The following is a 19644-nucleotide window of genomic DNA, read 5'->3' on the forward strand; positions in this document are numbered from 1 at the left end:
GACAATCACTACTAATATTCCAATTTTACTGACGAGGAAACAGCCAGCCGGCCAAGTGAAGTAAATTGTCTAAGATCACTCAGGTAAGAAACAGCTTGCAAATTTTCTTCCATCCATGGCTTTATTAATTTAAATGGAATGTTATGCAGAAGTGTAAACAGAACTCTGAAGGTATCTCCAAGAGTCTCCAAGACTCTTCAAAAAATTCTCTGGGGCCTAGAAGTACAGTCTGCAAAGCACTAGTCTATATGACCTCTGAGGACAATTCTGCAGAGCTTTTAGAACAACCTGAATCATGTATGCCCAATGCCAAGTTCTGTATAAAAGAGATGAGACCTCACCAAAGGCACCAGTGCTGAGCTAAGCACTAAACAAGGATGGTCTTCGCTGTTTTCTTGGCCTTGTTCAAGGGACAGCCACCCAAAGGCAACAGCAAAAGCCAACCACCTTGACCTCTTTCTCCTTCCTTCCCTCTCTCTCCCTACCTCTTTGAAAGGTAACATTTAGATGTCTCACCTTTGGTGTACAAAAAACAAAGAGGAAAGATTCATTTTAAGTTAACTTTTGTATAAGGTGTGAGACTTAAGCCAAAGTTTATTTTCGTTTACCTATGGTAATTGGTCCAACACCATTTTTTAAAAGGCTGTCTTTCCTCTATTGAGCTGCCTTTACATCTTTGTTAAAAAAAAATAACAACAGTTGGGCATATCTGTATAGGTCTATTTCTGAATTCTCAATTCTGTTCCATTGTTCTATGTGTCTCTCTCTGCCAAGACCACGTAGTCTTATTATACTGATAATTCTTAAAACTGGTTTATACTAATGCCTCCCTTTTATTTTTCAAAATTGTTTTTAGGTATTCTAACTCCTTTGCCTTTCTATATGCATTTTAGGATAATCTTATCTATATCTGCAAAAGATCTTACTGGGATTTTTATAGGAATTTTATTAAACCTGTGTATCATTTTGAGATAATTGACATTTTTACTGTCAATTTTACTATGTTGTGTCTTCCAATCCATAAACATGGTATGTCGCTCCACTTATTTAGATTTTCTTTGATTTAATCAGAATTTTATAGCTTTAAGCTTTTAGGCCTTATCATGCTTTGTAGGATTTAAATATAAATACATATCTATTTTTAAGCAATTATAAATGATATATTTTTCAATTTCAGTATTTGTATGTTCATTCCTGATATACAGAAATATAATTGATTTTTTTGTATGTTTATTTCATATCCTACAATCTTTCTGAAATCATTTATTAGTTCTAGGAGGGTTTTTGTGTGCTTTTTTGGTAAATTCCTTGGGAATTTCTATCTCGATAATCACGCCACTGTGAATAAGATAGTTTTATTTATTCCTTTTCTATCTGTATACATTTTATTTCCTTTGCTTGCCTTATTGCACTGCTAGAACGTCCAGCACTATGTTGAATAGCAATGGTAACAGCAGACATTCTTGCCTTGTTACTGGTAGTAGGGGAAAAGCATTCAGTGTTTCAACATTAAGTATCATGATTAGCTGTAGGCGTCGTGTAAATGCTCTTTATCAAGCTGAGGAAGACAACAGAGTCCCTATCTGTTCCTATTTTTATGACAGTTTTTTAAATCATAAATGGAGGTTGAATTTTGTTAAATTATTTTCTGCACAGATTGTCTGATTTTTCTTCTTTATCCTGCCAATATGGTGATTTTGATTTTTGAATACTGAACCAGCTTTGCATCTCTGCACCCTTATATACCACAACCAAATGAAGAATAAACCACACTTGATCATGAAGAATAATTCATTTTCTATGTTGCTGAATTCTATTTGCTAATATTTTGTTGAGGATTTTTATGACTATACTAATTAAGGATATTGATCTGAAATTTTCTTCTTTTGTACTGCCTTTGTCTAGTTTTGATATCATGGTAATATTAGCTTAAAAAAACAAAATGTGTTTTCTCCTTCTCCATTTTTGGGAAGGATTGCATAAAATTGGTATTAATTCATCTTTAAATGCCTGATAGAATTTTTCAGTGAAATCACCTGACTTAGAGTTCATTTTGGGGGAGTTTTTAAACTATGCATTCAGTTTTTCTTGAGAGTTACAGGAGTATTCAAATTATTTATTTTGGGTGAGTTGTGGTAATTTGTGCTTTTTGAGGAATTGTTCCTTTTTTTTTATCTAAGTTGTTAAGTTCAAATGTGGAGAGTTGTTCATAATATTCCCTTATGATTGTTTTGATATCTACAGGGTCTATAATGATATCCCTGCTTCAGTCTTAATATTATATCTTTTTCCTATTTCTTTTTCAGCCTTGCTAGAAGTTTATCAATTTTTTCAGCCTTGCTAGATGTTTATCAATTTTTTCAGCCTTGCTAGATGTTTATCAATTTTTTCAACCTTACTAGAAGTTTGTCAATTTTATTGATTTTTTTTCAAAGAACACATTTTTGGTTCCATTGATTTTCTCTATTGTTTTTTGTTTTCATTTCATTTCATTTATTTCTAATCTTATCCTTATTGTTTCCTTCCTGCTGCTTGCTTTTAAGAATTTTTCTCTGTCTTTAAGAAGTTTGATTATGATTCTTCATGAGATTGCAGTTCTTTTAGATTTGCTTGGTTTCTTGAATCTGTTGTCATATTATGTCTATTTTTTTTTTTTAGATGGAGTTTCGCTCTTATTGCCCAAGCTAGAGTGCAATGGTGCAATCTCGGCTCACTGCAGCCTCTGCCTCCTGGGTTCAAGAGGTTCTCCTGCCTCAGCCTCCCAAGTAGCTAGAATTACAGGTGTCCACCGCCACGCCTAGCTAATTTTTTTGTATTTTTAGTAGAGACGAGGTTTCACCATGTTGGCCTGGTTGGTCTTGAACTCTTGACCTTAGGTGATCCACTCGCCTTGGCCTTCCAGAGTGCTGGGATTACAGGCGTGAGCCACCGCTCCTGACCCATATTATGTCTTCTGCCAAACTGGGGGAGTTTTCAGTCACTGTTTCTCCAAGTACTTCTTCAGTCATGCACTCCTTCTCTTCTCTTTCCAGAAGTCTAATGACACGAATGTTAAATCTTTTGTTATAGTCTCACAATTTTTTGAAGCTCTTTTCATGTTTTTTTTCAGTCTATTTTCTCCTTGTTCAGATTTGGTAGTTACTATTGTTTATTTTTACGTCATTGATGCTTTCATCCCTCCATTCTGCTGTTGAGCACATCCACTGACCTTTTTATTTTTTAGTTCTAACATTGTCATTTTTTTTTACATTTCTCTTTCTCTATAGAGACATTTTATTTCTTTGATAAGACTTTTCTTCATTTATTTCAAGCATGTCCATAACTATGCATTGGAAAATTTTATAAAATCTGCTTTAAAGTCTTAGTCAGAAAATTCTAGTATTTCAGCCATCTCAATTTTGGCAGATACTTTTTTTTTCAGCTTCAGCTGCTGTAACAAAATACCATAAATTGCCTGGCTAATAAATAACAGAAATTTATTCCTCACGTTCTGGATGCTGGAAGTTCCAAGATCAAAGTGACAACGGATTCAGTTCTTGTGAGGGCCTGCTTCCTGGTTCATAGACAGCTGTCTTCTCACTGTGCCCTCATATGGAGAAGAAGAAAGCAACCTCTCTTGGGATGCTTGTAAAGACACGAATCCCATTCGAGAGGGCTCCACCCTCATCACCTCATGTAATACTAACTACCTCCTAAAGATCTCAACTCCTAAATACCATCGCATTAGGGGGTAGGTTTTCAGCATTTTAGAGAGTAACAAGCAATCAGTTCATAACAACACCCAAGTGAGAAAACAGCACCTCATCACTGCTGGGCAGAAGTAGGAAGGAGTTTGGCTCTCCAGTAGGCTTCTGCTGATAACATCTTAGCTGGGAAGAGTAGGAGTGTCCTGCTATTACTTCCCATATGGCCTTTGCTGACACTATAAGGAGAGGGTGGCCTTCTTACTGCTGGGTGGTTATGAAGATCCTTTCTACTAGGTCTCCCCTGACACCATCCTTTGAAGTAGGGAGAAGGGCATCTTGTTACTGCTAGAAGGGGAGTGAAAGTCAAAGTTCCTCACATAATCTTTATGGACACTAAGTGGAATTTTATTACCACCTGGCAGGGGTGGAAATCCCAGCTCCCTACTTGGCCTTCTCTGACATCACTCCAGTGGAGGAGTTGGGTGCATCATTGCAGCCTGCTGAGGGTAGATGTCCAGGCTCCCCATTCAGCATTGCTGTTGGTGGTGGGTCACATTTTTTTCTATGATGTTTGGCTGGAGTAGACTAGTTATTGTCCAGAGGTTTTCTGTCTTTCTAGGTTGCCCTTTTCCTGGTCGTTTGGCTAGAAAGAGCAGGCTTCCACTGAAGCTGTTGTGCCCACTGGTGTTTCTGGGTTGCTAACTTTTTTACCTCCAAAACTGACATATTCGAGGCAAGAAGAAAACCAGGGAACTCACCACCTTATCCTTCCTTGGGGCCTGATGTCCCTAGCTGGTCTACCTTCTTCTCTCTATCCTTCAGAGTCATCTAGTCTTCTTATGTTTGTTTGACATACATAATGCCTGGGGCTTTTAGCTGTACTTAGCAGGAGCAATAGGACAAAAGCACATCTGTTCCATCTTCCCAGAAACAGAGGTCCACTTCACTTGAAATAAGCTACTTGCAAGGGGGTAGATTCTAGGGGTGTCACGTGGTCCAGAGAGAGCAGGAGCAGGCTCTGATTGGAGCATCCATTTGGCTCTGTGAATTCTTAGCCTTGTAGAAGGGCATATAGTTGGAAAGTGGCCCAAATGGTGCCCACTGCCTTTCTTTTCAAAGTGTGGTCTGTAGACCAGCAGCATTGATATCACTGAGGAACTTGTTAGAAATGCAGAATCTCAGACCCCACACCGGAGCTGCTGAACCAGAATCTACATTTTAACAAGATCCTTGCATGACTTGTATTAATGCTAGAATTTGAGAAGCCCTGCTCTAAAGAAGGGGTCCATATACTCTGAGTATGGGGCAGCACTGCATTTTGGGGGTACTGGGCAGGGTCAAGAGTTGCTCTTCCTATGGCTAGTATTTTACAAGCCATTTAGGAGAATCTAGACTGCCCAGTCTAAAAGAGAGGCAGTTTTTCTAACAGTTCTCCAACTCTTTCTTTTTTTTTTTTTTTTTTTTTTGAGACGGAGTCTCGCTCTGTCGCCCAGGCTGGAGTGCAGTGGTGCGATCTCGGCTCAGTGCAAACTCCGCCTCCCAGGTTCAAGCCATTCTCCTGCCTCAGCCTCCCCAGTAGCTGGGACCACAGTCTCCCACCACCACACCCGGCTAAATTTTTTGTATTTTTAGTAGAGACTGGGTTTCACCGTGTTAGCCAGGATGGTCTCAATCTCCTGACCTCGTGATCCACCCATCTCGGACTCCCAAAGTGCTGGGATTACAGGCATGAGCCACCGCGCCTGGCCCCAACCCCTTATTTCTTGAGGGAGAAGAGGGAAATTTCAGTAGGTCCTGATCCTTACCTCATGAACTTCCTAAGTATGTATTCCCAGGAAAATGACTTCCTTTCCCAGAACCTTGGGGTTCTTGTCTATACAATGAAGAAGTTGCACCGGATGATCTCTTTTTAGCCCTGCTTTCAGGGAAGCCAGACTTCCTTGAATAAAAAGTAGCATAAACTTGTGGAAAAAGCATAGAATTTAGAGGTAGCCTGAGCCTGTTTTACATTATAACTCTATTCCATGTTATATTTATGGCCTCATGCAACTCAATCTTTCTGATGTTCAGTTTCCTGTATCAAACATTAGGGGTGATCAAACCACTCTATCACAGGGAACCTAACACAGAACTACAGTATCCTATAGTACAAGCTCACTAAATACTAGTGTTTATTCCAGCACTAAAATATATGCCTTTTATAGAGAACTGGCTGATACTATAGGCAGAATAAGGACATTGTAACTTGTAGAAATGCTATAATCTCTGCTCCCTCATCTTTTTACCTGAGAAGGTCTCTTTACTCACAAAAATGTCCCGAGCGTTGTCAGCAATGCCAGAGGCAGGAAGACTTAGCTCTGAGCCAGTGGTCAGATCTATTAAATAAATCCCCTGCTCCTATTCAGACTGAACACAGGGGCCTAATTCTCATGGTCTGTTATCTTGCTCTCCACACACCAAGTAACCAGGGAACTTCAAGAAAGACACCAGGAGAAAAGAGATGAAGTTTCTATAGGAAGAGAAGGAAGAAAAATGAATCATCATATCTTGATTTTCCCTCCCTCATATCTACAAAAGGCAAAGCAGCTGAGTCGATTGGTAAAGGGGAGAAAAGAAGAGGCTGGGAAGGCAGCAATACCTATTGTGAGATCGCACTGATGCCCAGCTGGATTTATTTATATTTTTAAGAGACCAGACACAGAAAAAAAAGAAAAAGAAATAAGATGGTAGTGCAGGATGGCTGTGCATTTTTAAACTTACAGTTAGCTAAAGGGAAAATATCATTTTTGACACATTTTCATTCCACACAGGGTTACACTATTAATTGGCTTAGCAGACTTACGATCAGCAATTTCTTTTGCAGCGCACAGGTTAATGGAGCTGCCAGAGTGTCTCAGATATGAAATTGTTGCCTCATAATTATGTGGTTCTTCAAATTCTGCATCGAAAAGCCTGGAGAAAAAAGGGTTACTTAAAATGTAACATTTTTAAAAACACATTTTGAAAGCTTTTTGTATTTTTTCCTCATTAGAGAAATAATATAAGTGTGTCTGGCCAATATGGTGACCTAAGCATATATGGGAGGCAAACTACCCCTACTCCAAATGCATAAGAATTCTGGATGAAAGATAGCAATGCAAAGACTTGTATAAAGATTATACAGTCCACATAGAAATCGGTAAAGCAAAATCCCCAGGTGCCAGACATACAGAGGAAATTCACGATTAAAGATGAAAATGAGAACTGCAGTCACGGGACACAAAGGGAAATTGAGACCAGATAAAGAGAAATCTTAGTGACTGGGCAGCTGGGGATTTAATGTCTGAGTCAGAAGGTAAGTCTGAACCATAAGCCTCATCTGAATGGGAAACTGAAATGGAGCTTATCAGCATCAAGTCCAGAGTTACAATATGCTGTTCCATCTGTAAAACAAGTACTAAACATATCCGTCCACTCTCCCAGGGAATGAGCTTGGAAGTTTGCTATCTGACTATGGCCATAGGAACTGAAAGAGTCACCAATGAGAAATCAGAAACTTGAAAACCCAGCACCAAATACAGAGGTGGGGTTTAATAAACAATCTGCCCATTTCAGAGACACAAAGCCAAAATTGATGCTTGAAATTCAAATCCCTCTTGTAAACGCAAATCTGAAATTATTCTGTAAAGATGCTTCCACAATCCGTGGCACCTGTAGTTTCCAAAGAAAACAAATTCCCACTCAAAATAAGCTGATAGTGAAAACTGAAAATCATACAAGGAGATGAGCTGCAGTAAGATAGTCAGAAGGTATAACTAATGGGGGACCTAAATAATAGAATAACATGAACGTTAATTTAAAATACACGTGTTTTTAGTATTCAAAGAAATAAGGTGAAGAATAAAAGCCATTAGGTAAAAACAAGAGACTGAGGGAAAAGAATGCCCTATAGACTTGGAGAAAGGAGTTATAGAGATCATAAAATATAGTTCTTAAGATAAAATATTAATGTAGAGGCTGAAAAGTAGACCAGATGCAGCAGCAGAAGGAATTGGTGAATTGTTATTAGTATTATTATTATATATTTTTTGAGACAGGTTCTCACCCTGTCACCCAGCCTGGAGTACAGTGGCACAATCTCAGCTCACTGTAGCCTCAACCTCCCAGGCTCAAGCAATCCACACACCTCAGCCTCCTGAATAGCTGGACTACAGGTGTGTGCCACCACACCCAGATAATTTTTTTGTATTTTTGTAGAAAGGAAGCCTCGCCATGTTGCCCAGCCTGGTCTAGAACTCCTAGGCTCAAGTGATCCACCTGCCTTGGCCTCCCAAAAGTACTAGGATTACAGTCATGAGCCACTAGCCTAGAATTGGTGAATTATTTAGATATGAGGACGTTACCCAGAATGTAGCATAGAGAGATAAAAAGATAGAAAATATTTAAAAAGAAGAGATAGGGAGGATAGAATGAGAAAGTCCAACATACATATATTAAGGATTATAAAAAGAAAGAAGAAAGAGAATGATGTAAAGGAGTCAATATTCAAATTATAATAGCTAAGACAATTATTTTCCGTAATAATAATATGGAAAGTAGTGAAAGAGGGCTATGAAAATTATTCTCAAGTCTTTGCATTATTTACGAGCAGGATAGAGATTTTGATTAACATTAGACTTTGTAAATAATAGATGTCAAAATTTAATTGTAACTACTAAAAAAATAGAAATAGAATATTTAACTTCTAAACTGGCAGAAGGGAAAAGTGCAATGAGAAAGCTTAAATATTTTTTAAAAAGAAGGAAAGAAAAAACGCAATTATAGAAATTGCATAGTAAATCTTAATTGGGAAAAGTCCAGATAGGTCAAGGATTGCAATAAATGCACATAGATTAAGCTATTCCAATAAAATAAAGAGTATCTGAATTGATATATTTTTTAAAAGCAGCAGACATCCAAAGATCCAAGGTAAATGGATGGAAAAGACATACAAACCAAACAGTACCAAAGAAAACTGAAGCAGATATGTTAATATTAGACCAACTTCAGTGTGACTGATGAAGAAAATGAGAAAGGGTACACACGAGTGCATATACACCGACACAAATTAGAGATAAGAAAGGAAACAAAACTAGAGATCGTTTTAGGCTTTCAGAAATCTAAGAAAGTGTTATCGGCCGGGCGCGGTGGCTCACGCTTGTAATCCCAGCACTTTGGGAGGCCGAGGCGGGCGAATCACGAGGTCAGGAGAGCGAGACCACGGTGAAACCCCGTCTCTACTAAAAATACAAAAAATTAGCCGGGCGTGGTGGCGGGCGCCTGTAGTCCCAGCTACTCGGAGAGGCTGAGGCAGGAGAACGGCGTGAACCCGGGAGGCGGAGCTTGCAGTGAGCCGAGATCGCACCACTGCACTCCAGCCTGGGCGACAGAGCGAGACTCCATCTCAGAAAAAAAAAAAAAGAAAAAAGAAAAAAAAAAAGAAAGTGTTATGATCAGCTCTCTACCAGTAACTTTAAAAATTTAGAGAAAATTGGCAACTTTATGGGGAAGTAGAAAATTACCATACCGACTAAGAAAGAAACACAAAAACTAATAGGCCAATAAATCATTAAAGAACTTTTATCAGTAGTACACACCTCCACTCTTCCCTGTACCTACCTCCACCCTAACTCGCCTCTCTTCTTGCTCTCTACCAAATAGTTTTATAGGCAAGTTTTAATGAACTGTTTTGGAGGATAGAAAAAGAGGAAAAGCTACGCTACTCATTTTAAGAAGATAATACAATTTTGATATGAAGACCTCAAAATGATCAAAGAATAAGAGAAAATATACTCCAATCTCACTTCAGAGATTTTAGCCCAAATTCCCTAAATACTGAAAAATGAATTAATCAGTATTGAAAATAACTCAAGAATAACTAAAATTTATCCCAAGGCTTCAAGGATGGCTTAACATCAGAAAATCTATCATTGTAATTAATCACATTGTTTCAATAAAAGTGAAATATGTTATTTTAATATGCAAAAAAGCATTCCAGAGAGATAAACTTTCTTTACTAGATTACCCTCCAAGAAATAACACACTTAATAGTAAAGTGTAACAAATAATATTTAGACTCTATCAGGAACTTTGGCAATAAGAAAAAGACAAACCCATAGAAAATTGGACAAAAGTATATGCCAGTCATCACAGAAGAGTCAAATTGAATAGCTTATAAAGGTAAACTCCTAACCTCATAGTGAACAGGGAAATGGAAATCAAGATAATGAAAATTTAGCTCACATTCATCAGATGAGCTAGAATCCCAGTTTGAAAATAATACCTTATTTGGCAAGAATATGGAAAAACAGGAAATCTTTTTTTTTTTTTTTTTTTTTTTTTTGAGACGGAGTCTAGCTCTGTCGCCCAGGCTGGAGTGCAGTGGCGCAATCTCGGCTCACTGCAAGCTCCGCCTCCTGGGTTCACGCCATTCTCCTGCCTCAGCCTCTCTGAGTAGCTGGGACTACAGGCGCCCGCCACCACGCCCAGCTAATTTTTTGTATTTTTAGTAGAGACGGGGTTTCACCGTGGTCTCGCTCTCCTGACCTCGTGATCCGCCCGCCTCGGCCTCCCAAAGTGCTGGGATTACAAGCGTGAGCCACCGCGCCCGGCCCAGAAACAGGAAATCTTTACACTGCTTTGAGAGTATGAATTGTCACAACCATTTTGGAGAATAATTTTTCAATATCTAGTAACACTGAAGTTGATTATTTAGTATTGTTTAGCAATTCTACTTCTAAGTAAATAGCTTTGAGAAACTTGCTTATATTTACCTACAAATACAGGAGAATGATTACTGAAGCATTATTTGAAATGGTAAAAATTTACAACAGTCTGCATCTTCCTTAGCGAGAAAATGCATAAACAAATTAGGATGTGTTCATATGAGGAAATATGATACAGCAATTATGATGAACAAATGACATATACATCAACATAGATAGAATATGAAAACACAGCTTTGTAAAAAAAAGTTGCAGAAGGGTAACATAAGGTGTCATTTATATAAAAATTTAAAAACTATATCCTTGACAGATATATGAGTTTATAGCTCAAATGTAAGAATATACTAAATGGATACACTCACAAATTCATGATTGGAGTTGCCTCTGCAAAGGGAAAAAGGGAAATGGAATTATGGAGTAAATTCATGATTTTTTCTCCTCTGTACTGTCCACATTTAATATGAGGTAGTTCCATTTGCTATAGATGCAGTTGAAGGGGACTAGAGTTAGGGTTAGGGTTAGGGTTAAAGGTTAGAGTTGAAGCGACTTCAGCTGCATCACAACTACATCACAGCAAATGTGGATAGTATCAAAGAGAAAAAATTACACATAACCTCTGAACCTTAATACAAATGAGGTCTTAGCATTTGGTAGTCTTCCTGATTTTTCATTTATATGCATATTCACATAGTTGTTATCATAGACAGTGAAAAAGTTGGAGTTCTCTTTTCCCTCATTTATTATAATCATAAGCACATTCAACCCAATTGTTTTCTCTCCTTTGTTTGACTATTTTGCATATTTTCTAGTTTTCTTTTGTGCATATTCTCTGTAATAATTCTAAAGATGTAATAGTTCATTTTGCTGAAAAAGAAAAATTATAAACTCCAATGCATCAGTAACTTCTCCTCTCATATTTTTGTTCCCCTCCCCCTTCATAAAGTAATCAAGATAAACTTTCTTAAATTATAGGCTATGCCATATATTTCATGCTTCAATGGCCTAACAATCTCATTTGGTCTATGGTAAATTAATTTTATTGATAAGAAACAATTTGGAGAAAAATTGAAAGATGTCTAATCAATTTCTTAGACTACTTTGGTCAAAAATGAATAAATATCTCATTTCAGATAATTATAAAGAAAATTTTACCAAAGTTTCCAAAAAGGCATCTTTAGGATCAATTGTCTTTACAAAGAATCAGTGCTGGGATTATTGTTAAGAGGAAGAAAGAAGGTTGCAGATGTATTTTAACCTCCTTTTTTGCTACCTGAGAATGTCTTTTACCTTTATCCCTGGTCCATTAAAACTAGATCTGAGATCCACCTTGATTTTATACAATGTGGATCAATATAAAGAACTTGGATTGGAGGGAAGAAATTATGATTTCAATCTATGCTTCAACTTCTTTATTTCCACATTTATGAAAAATGTGTCTACAGGACCATAGACACTACTGGGAGGCAGCACAGAATATGAGACAGATGTGGAACACGGGGTCAGACAGATCTGAATTTGAATCCTAGCTCTCTTCTACCATCTAGTTATAAAGTACTGGGTAAATACCTTAAGCCTCCATTTCCTGCTCTATAAAACAGTTATAATAAAATCTACTTTAAAGGTGCATTATGGATATTGAATGAAATATTTGCCCTCTGCACATAGACATTCCACAAAAGTGTGCTGGTAATATTAGTGTATGAGAGGACAGAAATATTGTATTTTAAAATAAGTTTTGAGGTTTACATCTTGTAAAATTTTTTATTAGTGGCATAGCATCAGGTTTCTAACTTCTCTTACTTCCTTACAGAAAACCTCCAGTTATTTCTATACTACATTATAAAACGTTAATGTTTCTTAGTGATATCTTCAACATTATCTGTGTTCAAGAAGCAAAAACAGCTCCTTAAAGGCAATACGAGTGTTAAAGATGGTTTACAAAACCAGAAAATTTCTAATTTTTTTTGGACTCCTGGAAATCCTATCTTCAAAATAAATGTTTAAACAAATGGGATCTCTCTAGCTAAAGCATGGACAAGTGACCTCTCATGGTTGTTTCCACTTGCCATGTTTACCTCTGGTCCACAGCCCTGAAAGGCCCCCGCAGAATCCCTCATTGTCCTTTGGAGAATAATTAGTTAACCTCTGTATTAGGCTGTATGCTCTAGAGAAGTGGCTCATGCACCTCATTCAAACATCTGTCCACTTGGTCAAACAGTGAGATTATTAATCACACTAATAGCTACTATTTCTTGAGGGTTTACCATGTGTTAGACACCGTACATAGATTCATTATATGCACCTCTCATTGGCTGTTGGGTCTTGAGCAGTCATTTAGGTTCTCAGAGCCTTCATTTCCTCATAGAGTCACTGTGAGGGTTTAGTGTGGGAATAACTGAATCACAATGTGGAAAGTGCCTGACAGGTGAATTTCCTTTCTTGTCTTCTCCTGTGCCACACTGCATGATGATGACGCAAAAAGTTTCATTGCAAGAAAGTTCTAGAAGATCTAAAGAAGAGCTTTCATTAAATAGAAAGCTTGAGACTTGAACAGCAAAACCTGTTAGCCATACTTGTATATTTATTTTGTTAGGTTGAAAACACAGTTTCTTCCACTTATTATTTCAACGGGCCATGCATTTTGGAGACAGGATGAACAGGAATAGCTTAGTCAGCATTTGCTCTGTTGTAACATTCTACAGGTTCCTGGTGACAAGGGAGTGTGACACCATCTGATTTCTCAATTGTCCAAAGTCCCAAACTGGACAAATTTCTATTTCCAGTAAATAAAGTAAGAATACTCTACTCATAGCCCTTCACCCTAAGAAATCCTTCCCTTGAATGAAATGATTGGTGATTAAACTTTTAAAAGTGACATCTATGCTAAATAAAATGGATCTCATAATTCATTTGTGCCAGGTTCACAAAAATATATGATGAATTTGGAGTGATTTTTTTTCATAAGCTACTAAAACTTGTTTCGTATACATATTAGATAATGGTTAGAGATGAACAATCAATGAATCAGTAGAGCAGAATGATTCAGAGAAACATAGGCTTCAGAAAGACAGAGGTGGCAGTGAATCTCAGCTCTACCAGTCTATGACCTTGGGTGGATGCTTCAACCTAAGTCTCTTCACCCTTTAATCCTCTTTATATGAGAATGAAATGATATAATTTATGCCATGCTTAGTGTAGTGCTTGGCATAAAGCGTTTGCTACTTCTGCTTCCGCTACTACTACTTCCACTTTCACTTTTATACTATTTTCCCTTTTACAATTCTACTACTTGTCCTTCCAATTCTACCACCACCTCCACCACTAGTTCTCCTGCTTCTACCATTTTACAGAACACACACATATGTGTGCATACATATACATCTTTTTATGTAATATATATTTTCATTTGTGTATATATGTGTTTACATATATATACATACATGTATACAGACATACACACAATCCCACCACCACATGTACCATAACCTTACTGTGATGGTTAATATTGAGTGTCGACTTGATTGGATTGAAGGATGCAAAGTATTATTCCAGGGTGTGTCTGTGAGGGTGTTGCCACAGGGGATTAACATTTGAGTCAACAGACTGGGAGAGTGAGACCCACCCTCAATCTGGGTGGTCACAACCTAATCAGCTGCCACTGCAACTAGAATAAAATAATAGACTGCCTGAGTCTGCTGGCCTCTATCTTTCTCCCATGCTGGATGCTTCCTGCCCTCGAACATTGGACTCCAAGTTCCTCAGCTTTTGGACTCTTGGACTTAAACCAGTGGTTTGCCAGGGCTCTCAGGCCTTCAGCCACAGACTGAAGGCTGCACTGTCAGCCTTCAAAAAGTAGGGATACTTCTGAGGTTTTGGAATCTGGACTGGCTTCCTTGCTCCTCAGCTTGCAGATGACCTATTGTGGGACTTCACCTTGTGATCATGTGGGTCAATACTCCTTAATAATCTCTCTTTTGTATATACATCTACCCTATTAGTCCTGTCCTTCTAGAGAACCCTGACTAATCGACTTACCAATTCTACTATGACTTCTACTACAATAACGTACAACAAATAGAGCTTCTCTCAACCCTGGGCACTAGGTATTTCTTTTTTCTATTCATATATATGTAACCCAGTTATTTCTACAAAGGACTACAAAACCATGATCACCAAGTAAATGTTATTAAAGTGCTGCATAACCTTACAAAATATGCCATCCCCTCTGGCTTTAACTTAACTCTGAAGCTACATTGTCAAACCATTGATCTCATTCATAAGGCAGGCATGGGAAGGCATGTAAATAATAATAACAGCTGATAATTATTACCTGCCAAGCACTGTTTCGATTACATGTATCAATCTTTGACTCTATAAAATAGATACTATTATTCTTTCCACAATCAGATGAAGAAACTGAAGCATGTTCCAATTTCACAGAGTAGTTAGCAGCAGAGATAAGAAGCCAGATATTTGAATCCAGAATCTGAAGTCTTAACCATTATGCTGTATACCATCTTACACAGGGGATGTACCGGTTAAAGTCAAACATGGCATGAATAGATCACACTGTAATGGAAGTCATCAAAGAAAGAGGTCATCAGAGTATACAGCAAGGAGGATTCCAAAGGACTGACCAGACTATTAGCTAGAGACATAGTGGGAGAAAAGTATGTCTGCTAGTGGTATAAAAGAGAAGCTCTCAGATTTCTCATTCATTAAGTTACATGCTATTATTCACTCTTTGAACAAACTATATTCATGTTAATTGTATATACTTTATCTCATATAATCCTCTCAGTAGCAGTATGAGGCATTCTACAGATGAGGAAACTGAGGCTTGGAGATATTCAGTAACTTCCCCAAGATAGCACTGCTAAGTAGCAGAGGTGGGTCTGGAAACCAGATCTTCTGATTCCTAGTCCATTGGTTCTCTCCTCTGCACTATAAGTCACTCTAGAACCGAGAGAAAACTGAAAAATGAAAATAATGAAGCACAAGACGATGGTGAAGGTCAAGGAGCTTGTGAGTGGGCTTTGGACGGTATTTTTCCAACCTTTGTTAGGCTGACCCAAGAGTTCACAGATCAATTCTTTTATATATTAGTTATTTATGTGGGGAAAATGTTATGGGGAAGTTCTTTTTCTTGTCTGTGCCTGACATTATCACCTATAAAATGAAAAATATTACCATTTAACCTGTAATTTGAGGTTAAGGTGGAACCAGTGGATCAGGGTGAATTTGGGAATGACTTTCTAAAAGCACTTTTCTTCTAAGTGTCTTAGGAATTCACACAACTAAACCAGACTCTTTTTTTTCCCATTCATCTAGGAACAAGATCTGATAAAGCAGGTTCCTAATAAACCAGTTGAAACTTCAGCAGCATGAAACAAAATGACCACAAGCCCTCATTTTGATCACTAGTCAAATTTTAAAATATCCTTGTTTCAAATTTCAGAGTGTCTTCTTTGCGGCGCACTATAATATCTGATCCCATTTGTTTTACAGAGAGGGAGATGAGGTCACTCTCTGAACTAGTGGCAGGCTTTTAGCTAGGAGCCTGGTCTCCCGACTGCCTGTTCTGCCACCTACAGCATTCAACCTTGATACAGACAAACCCTGCTATTACAAACAGACAGCAAATCTCTGCCATTTATTAAGAGCTTTACAACATTGGAAATTCCACTTTGCTGAATTAGAGATATTTATCTCAATCCTCACAACATCCCTGGGGGAAGGATTTGATTTCACCATTTCCCATATTAGAAAATAGAAGGCCCAGAGATATCAAATAACTTTCCCAGGATCACAGAGCTAGTGTGTGGAGCTCAAACTATGAATCCAAGGTTATCTGACTCCCAAATCAATGCCCTTAACTTCATGTAACATACTCCCTGGATCTTTTAATTTTTAATTCATTCAATTTAAACACACTTTAATTATGCAGCTGGTAAGAAAGAAATATTAGACCATCTCTCTGCTTTTGAAGAATTTATAATTTAGACAGGCAAATGAGATACACCCAGGGAAACAGAAAATCACAAAAATAGACTGGATATGCTTGAGTCTTAAGCCGAGTGCCGTCTAAGTCCATTCTATTCTTCAGCCAACATTTATTGAACAACTATTAAATGCTGTATGCCCCCTTCCCCATATACACCTTACCACTACGCACTCTAATCATGTCAAATTACCCATAGTTCTTGAACACATGAGGCTGTTTCCTGCCTCTTCGCTTTTGTCCACATTTCATCTGCTTATAATGACCTTATCACCAACATCCTCTGTGCAAACTCATATTTTTTCTCCTAAAATTCTGATTGTCATATCCATGGCCCTTCTATAGTCTATTCTCCACACAGCAGCCAAGATGATCTTCTCAAAATATAATTCAGACCTTGTCACAATCCTGCTTAAGACTTTCCAGAGGCATCCTATGGTTTTTAATAATTTTTTTTAAAAAAAGAACCACTAAGCTCCCCATCTTTATGATGTCATCCCTCTCCACGTCTCTAAGGTCCTGTACTACCATTCTCTTCCTCACTCATCACTCTCCAACCACACTGGCCTCCTGTCTACTTTACAAGGATGCGGTGCTCTCTACTACCTCGAAGATTTGGCAAAGGCTGCTCCTGCTGTGTAGAATGGTTTCTGCATGACCAACTCTTTCTCAACCACCAGGTCTCACCTCTGTCCCCTTTGGCAAGGCCCTTCTTCAGCCAGCTTTCCCAAACAGCCCTCCTTCCCACCTGTTTCTGTAAACCACAATACTTGTTGCATGCCCTTCTCAGTCACTGTCATAGTCTTGAAATTACTTTATTACTCTTTGAAACTAGTTTAATTTTCTCTCTCTTGCTCTGGGATCTTGAATATCACTTGCTGCTCAGTACCCATTGCCTCATCCAGTGTCTGGCACATTGTAGGCTCCCAGTTAGCAACTGGTTTTTTGTTTATATCCTTCTGTGATGCTCATACAAAAACACTGGGAACTCTTAGACAGGTAGATGATGTCACATCATTAATTTTTCTCATTGAGCTCCCCCTCTCTGTCAGGTACTGTTCTACAATATAAAAATAAATAGCAGTCAATGTCCTTAAACTCAGGGTTCTCATGGTCTAGAAAAACATAAAAATTAAATCAGTCAAATGAATATTATCAATCAAAGCATTCATAAAAAATAACAGGAAAATAAAGCAGAATCATATATGAAATAGATAGCGTCTTGGGTGAGGGAACATGTGCTATAGCCAGGAAAGCTGACATTTCAGCATATATCATTGCCTCATATCATATTTGTTATTTGTTTTTCTTCCCAACTAAAATATGTACTTAATGAGGACAGATACTTTGTGTTCATTTCCTGCCGCATTTCCAGCATCTAGAAAAATGGCTGGCACATAGTTGGAGTTCAATAATTATTGAATGAATAAATAAAAAATGAATTCTGCATGATGAGAAGGAGCCATCAGGTGAGGATCTGGGAGAAGATGACACACACAGGAAAATATAAGTACTTCTGATTGGTCAGGGAAGCTTGTTGTGTTTGATGATTAGCCAACGGCCAGTCCATGGGTGGAAGACAGCAAACAAGGGTGACAGGGCTTAGGAGAGGAGTCCGGAGAATAACCAGTGATCAAAACCCGTAAGAAACCTGTAAGAATATATATAGGTATAAAGAAGTGTAAGGAAGGATATTCTTGGCCCTGGGAAAAGTACAACATTTTTGAATTTTATTCCAAATATAAAATGGATGCTAAGAGCTCAATGATTAGTTTAATTAAATAAATATTTAATTCAAAAACTAATGAGTCCAAAGAAGAGGAGAGAAGAAAGGAGAGTGCCTCTCATGTGGGCTAATAAATCAGAACGAGCTTCTTGGTAGGATGTCACTTGGAGCTGAATGCTAGACCAAGAAGGAGCAGAGGAAAGAGGATCTCATGTGAGTCCCCGCTCTCACATGGCAGTAGCCCTTACCTAATATGCAAGGGCAAAGGAAGTGCTCAGATAGTCCTAATTATTTAGATTTAATATTAGAGGGATATAATATTGGACATGCAAACCAAGGCAGAATGTATGGAGAACAGAATCTTGAAATGTTTTATTTACATAAAAGCTAGTGGAAGATGATATCATTCTTTCCATCCATCCTTCTCCCCATCATTTTGTTTATCTGTTATTCCACTGGCCCATCACTCAGTCATTGGATAATTATTGCTTGCATGCCCACTGTTTGCTAGGTCTTGTAAAAACAAAAGTGAAAAATATATCTGATCCTTCTCTCATAGAACTTGCAGTCTAATAGGCATCTCCAAAAACACTTCATGGTGGAAAAATTCTGGCTGAGTCAGAATAACGTAGCTGAAAATCTTTAATTTGGTTCTGAGTTCATATCCCAAATAAACTCTGGAACAGGGCAAGCCATGGTTTCTCACCTATAAAATGACGATACTAATATTGTGTATATTCAATATACTAATACTAATGTTCAGTATTCAATATACTAATATTAATAATAATATTGCCATTTTATAGGTGGCAATTAGTATTGCCTCCTAAGATAGTCATTGGTCTAGAATGAGTCTAACAGATATAAAAGGGCTCAGCAATGCTCAGCATGTGGTCATACTCAAACAGTAGTTTATATTCAACCTTACTAGATAAACCTATGTACAAAACTAGGCCCCAAGTCTGCAACTTGTGATTGTCTGTTTCTTTCTCAATCATGACTTTTCTGGCTTATCATCTGAATGCCACTGAAGAGAAAAAGCAAGGCTTAGTTCCAAAACCTTTCATATTTTAGCTCCACCCTAGGCCAGCCTCCCTCACACAGATCCCTCTGCACAGAAAATGAAATCCTAAGGCAGGCATTCAAGAACTCCTGCTCAAAGCATATCCAGGCTCGATGTGTAGAGCAAGCTATGAGTCTATTAAGCCTTGCCCTCTTTTGTTGTAGGTAAAGTGTTCTTTGAATCCTCAGTAAGGCAGCCTGGGGTGATAGTTGAGAGGCTGTGCTCTGGAGCCAGGCTGACCAGGTCAAGCCCTGGTGCTGCTGATCCAGTTGCATCACCCTGGATGACTTCACCTGACTCTCCGTGGTCAGAGAGTGCACAAAGCACTTACTGTACTTCATGGGTGGTTGTAGCTGGGAGTTCTAAAATGAGAGAGAGGACATAAGGTACAACTCTTTATCTATGGAAAGTGCTCAATAAATAGA

The 19644-nt window shown here is 38.0% G+C and overlaps 1 protein-coding gene across 1 annotated transcript in view; it reads right to left on the reverse strand.

Annotated features, from left to right (window-relative positions):
* The window catches only part of FYB2 (FYN binding protein 2), a 96191-nt gene that overhangs the window by 38606 nt on the left and 37941 nt on the right, over window positions 1-19644 (reverse strand). Inside the window, exon 5 of the mRNA XM_003265134.2 lies at window positions 6529-6638. Coding sequence (XP_003265182.1) covers window positions 6529-6638 — 110 coding nt within the window. The remainder of the gene's footprint in view (window positions 1-6528; window positions 6639-19644) is intronic.

The sequence above is a fragment of the Nomascus leucogenys genome, chromosome 5 (assembly GCF_006542625.1).
Source record: "Nomascus leucogenys isolate Asia chromosome 5, Asia_NLE_v1, whole genome shotgun sequence".
NCBI classification, from domain to species: Eukaryota; Metazoa; Chordata; class Mammalia; order Primates; family Hylobatidae; genus Nomascus; species Nomascus leucogenys.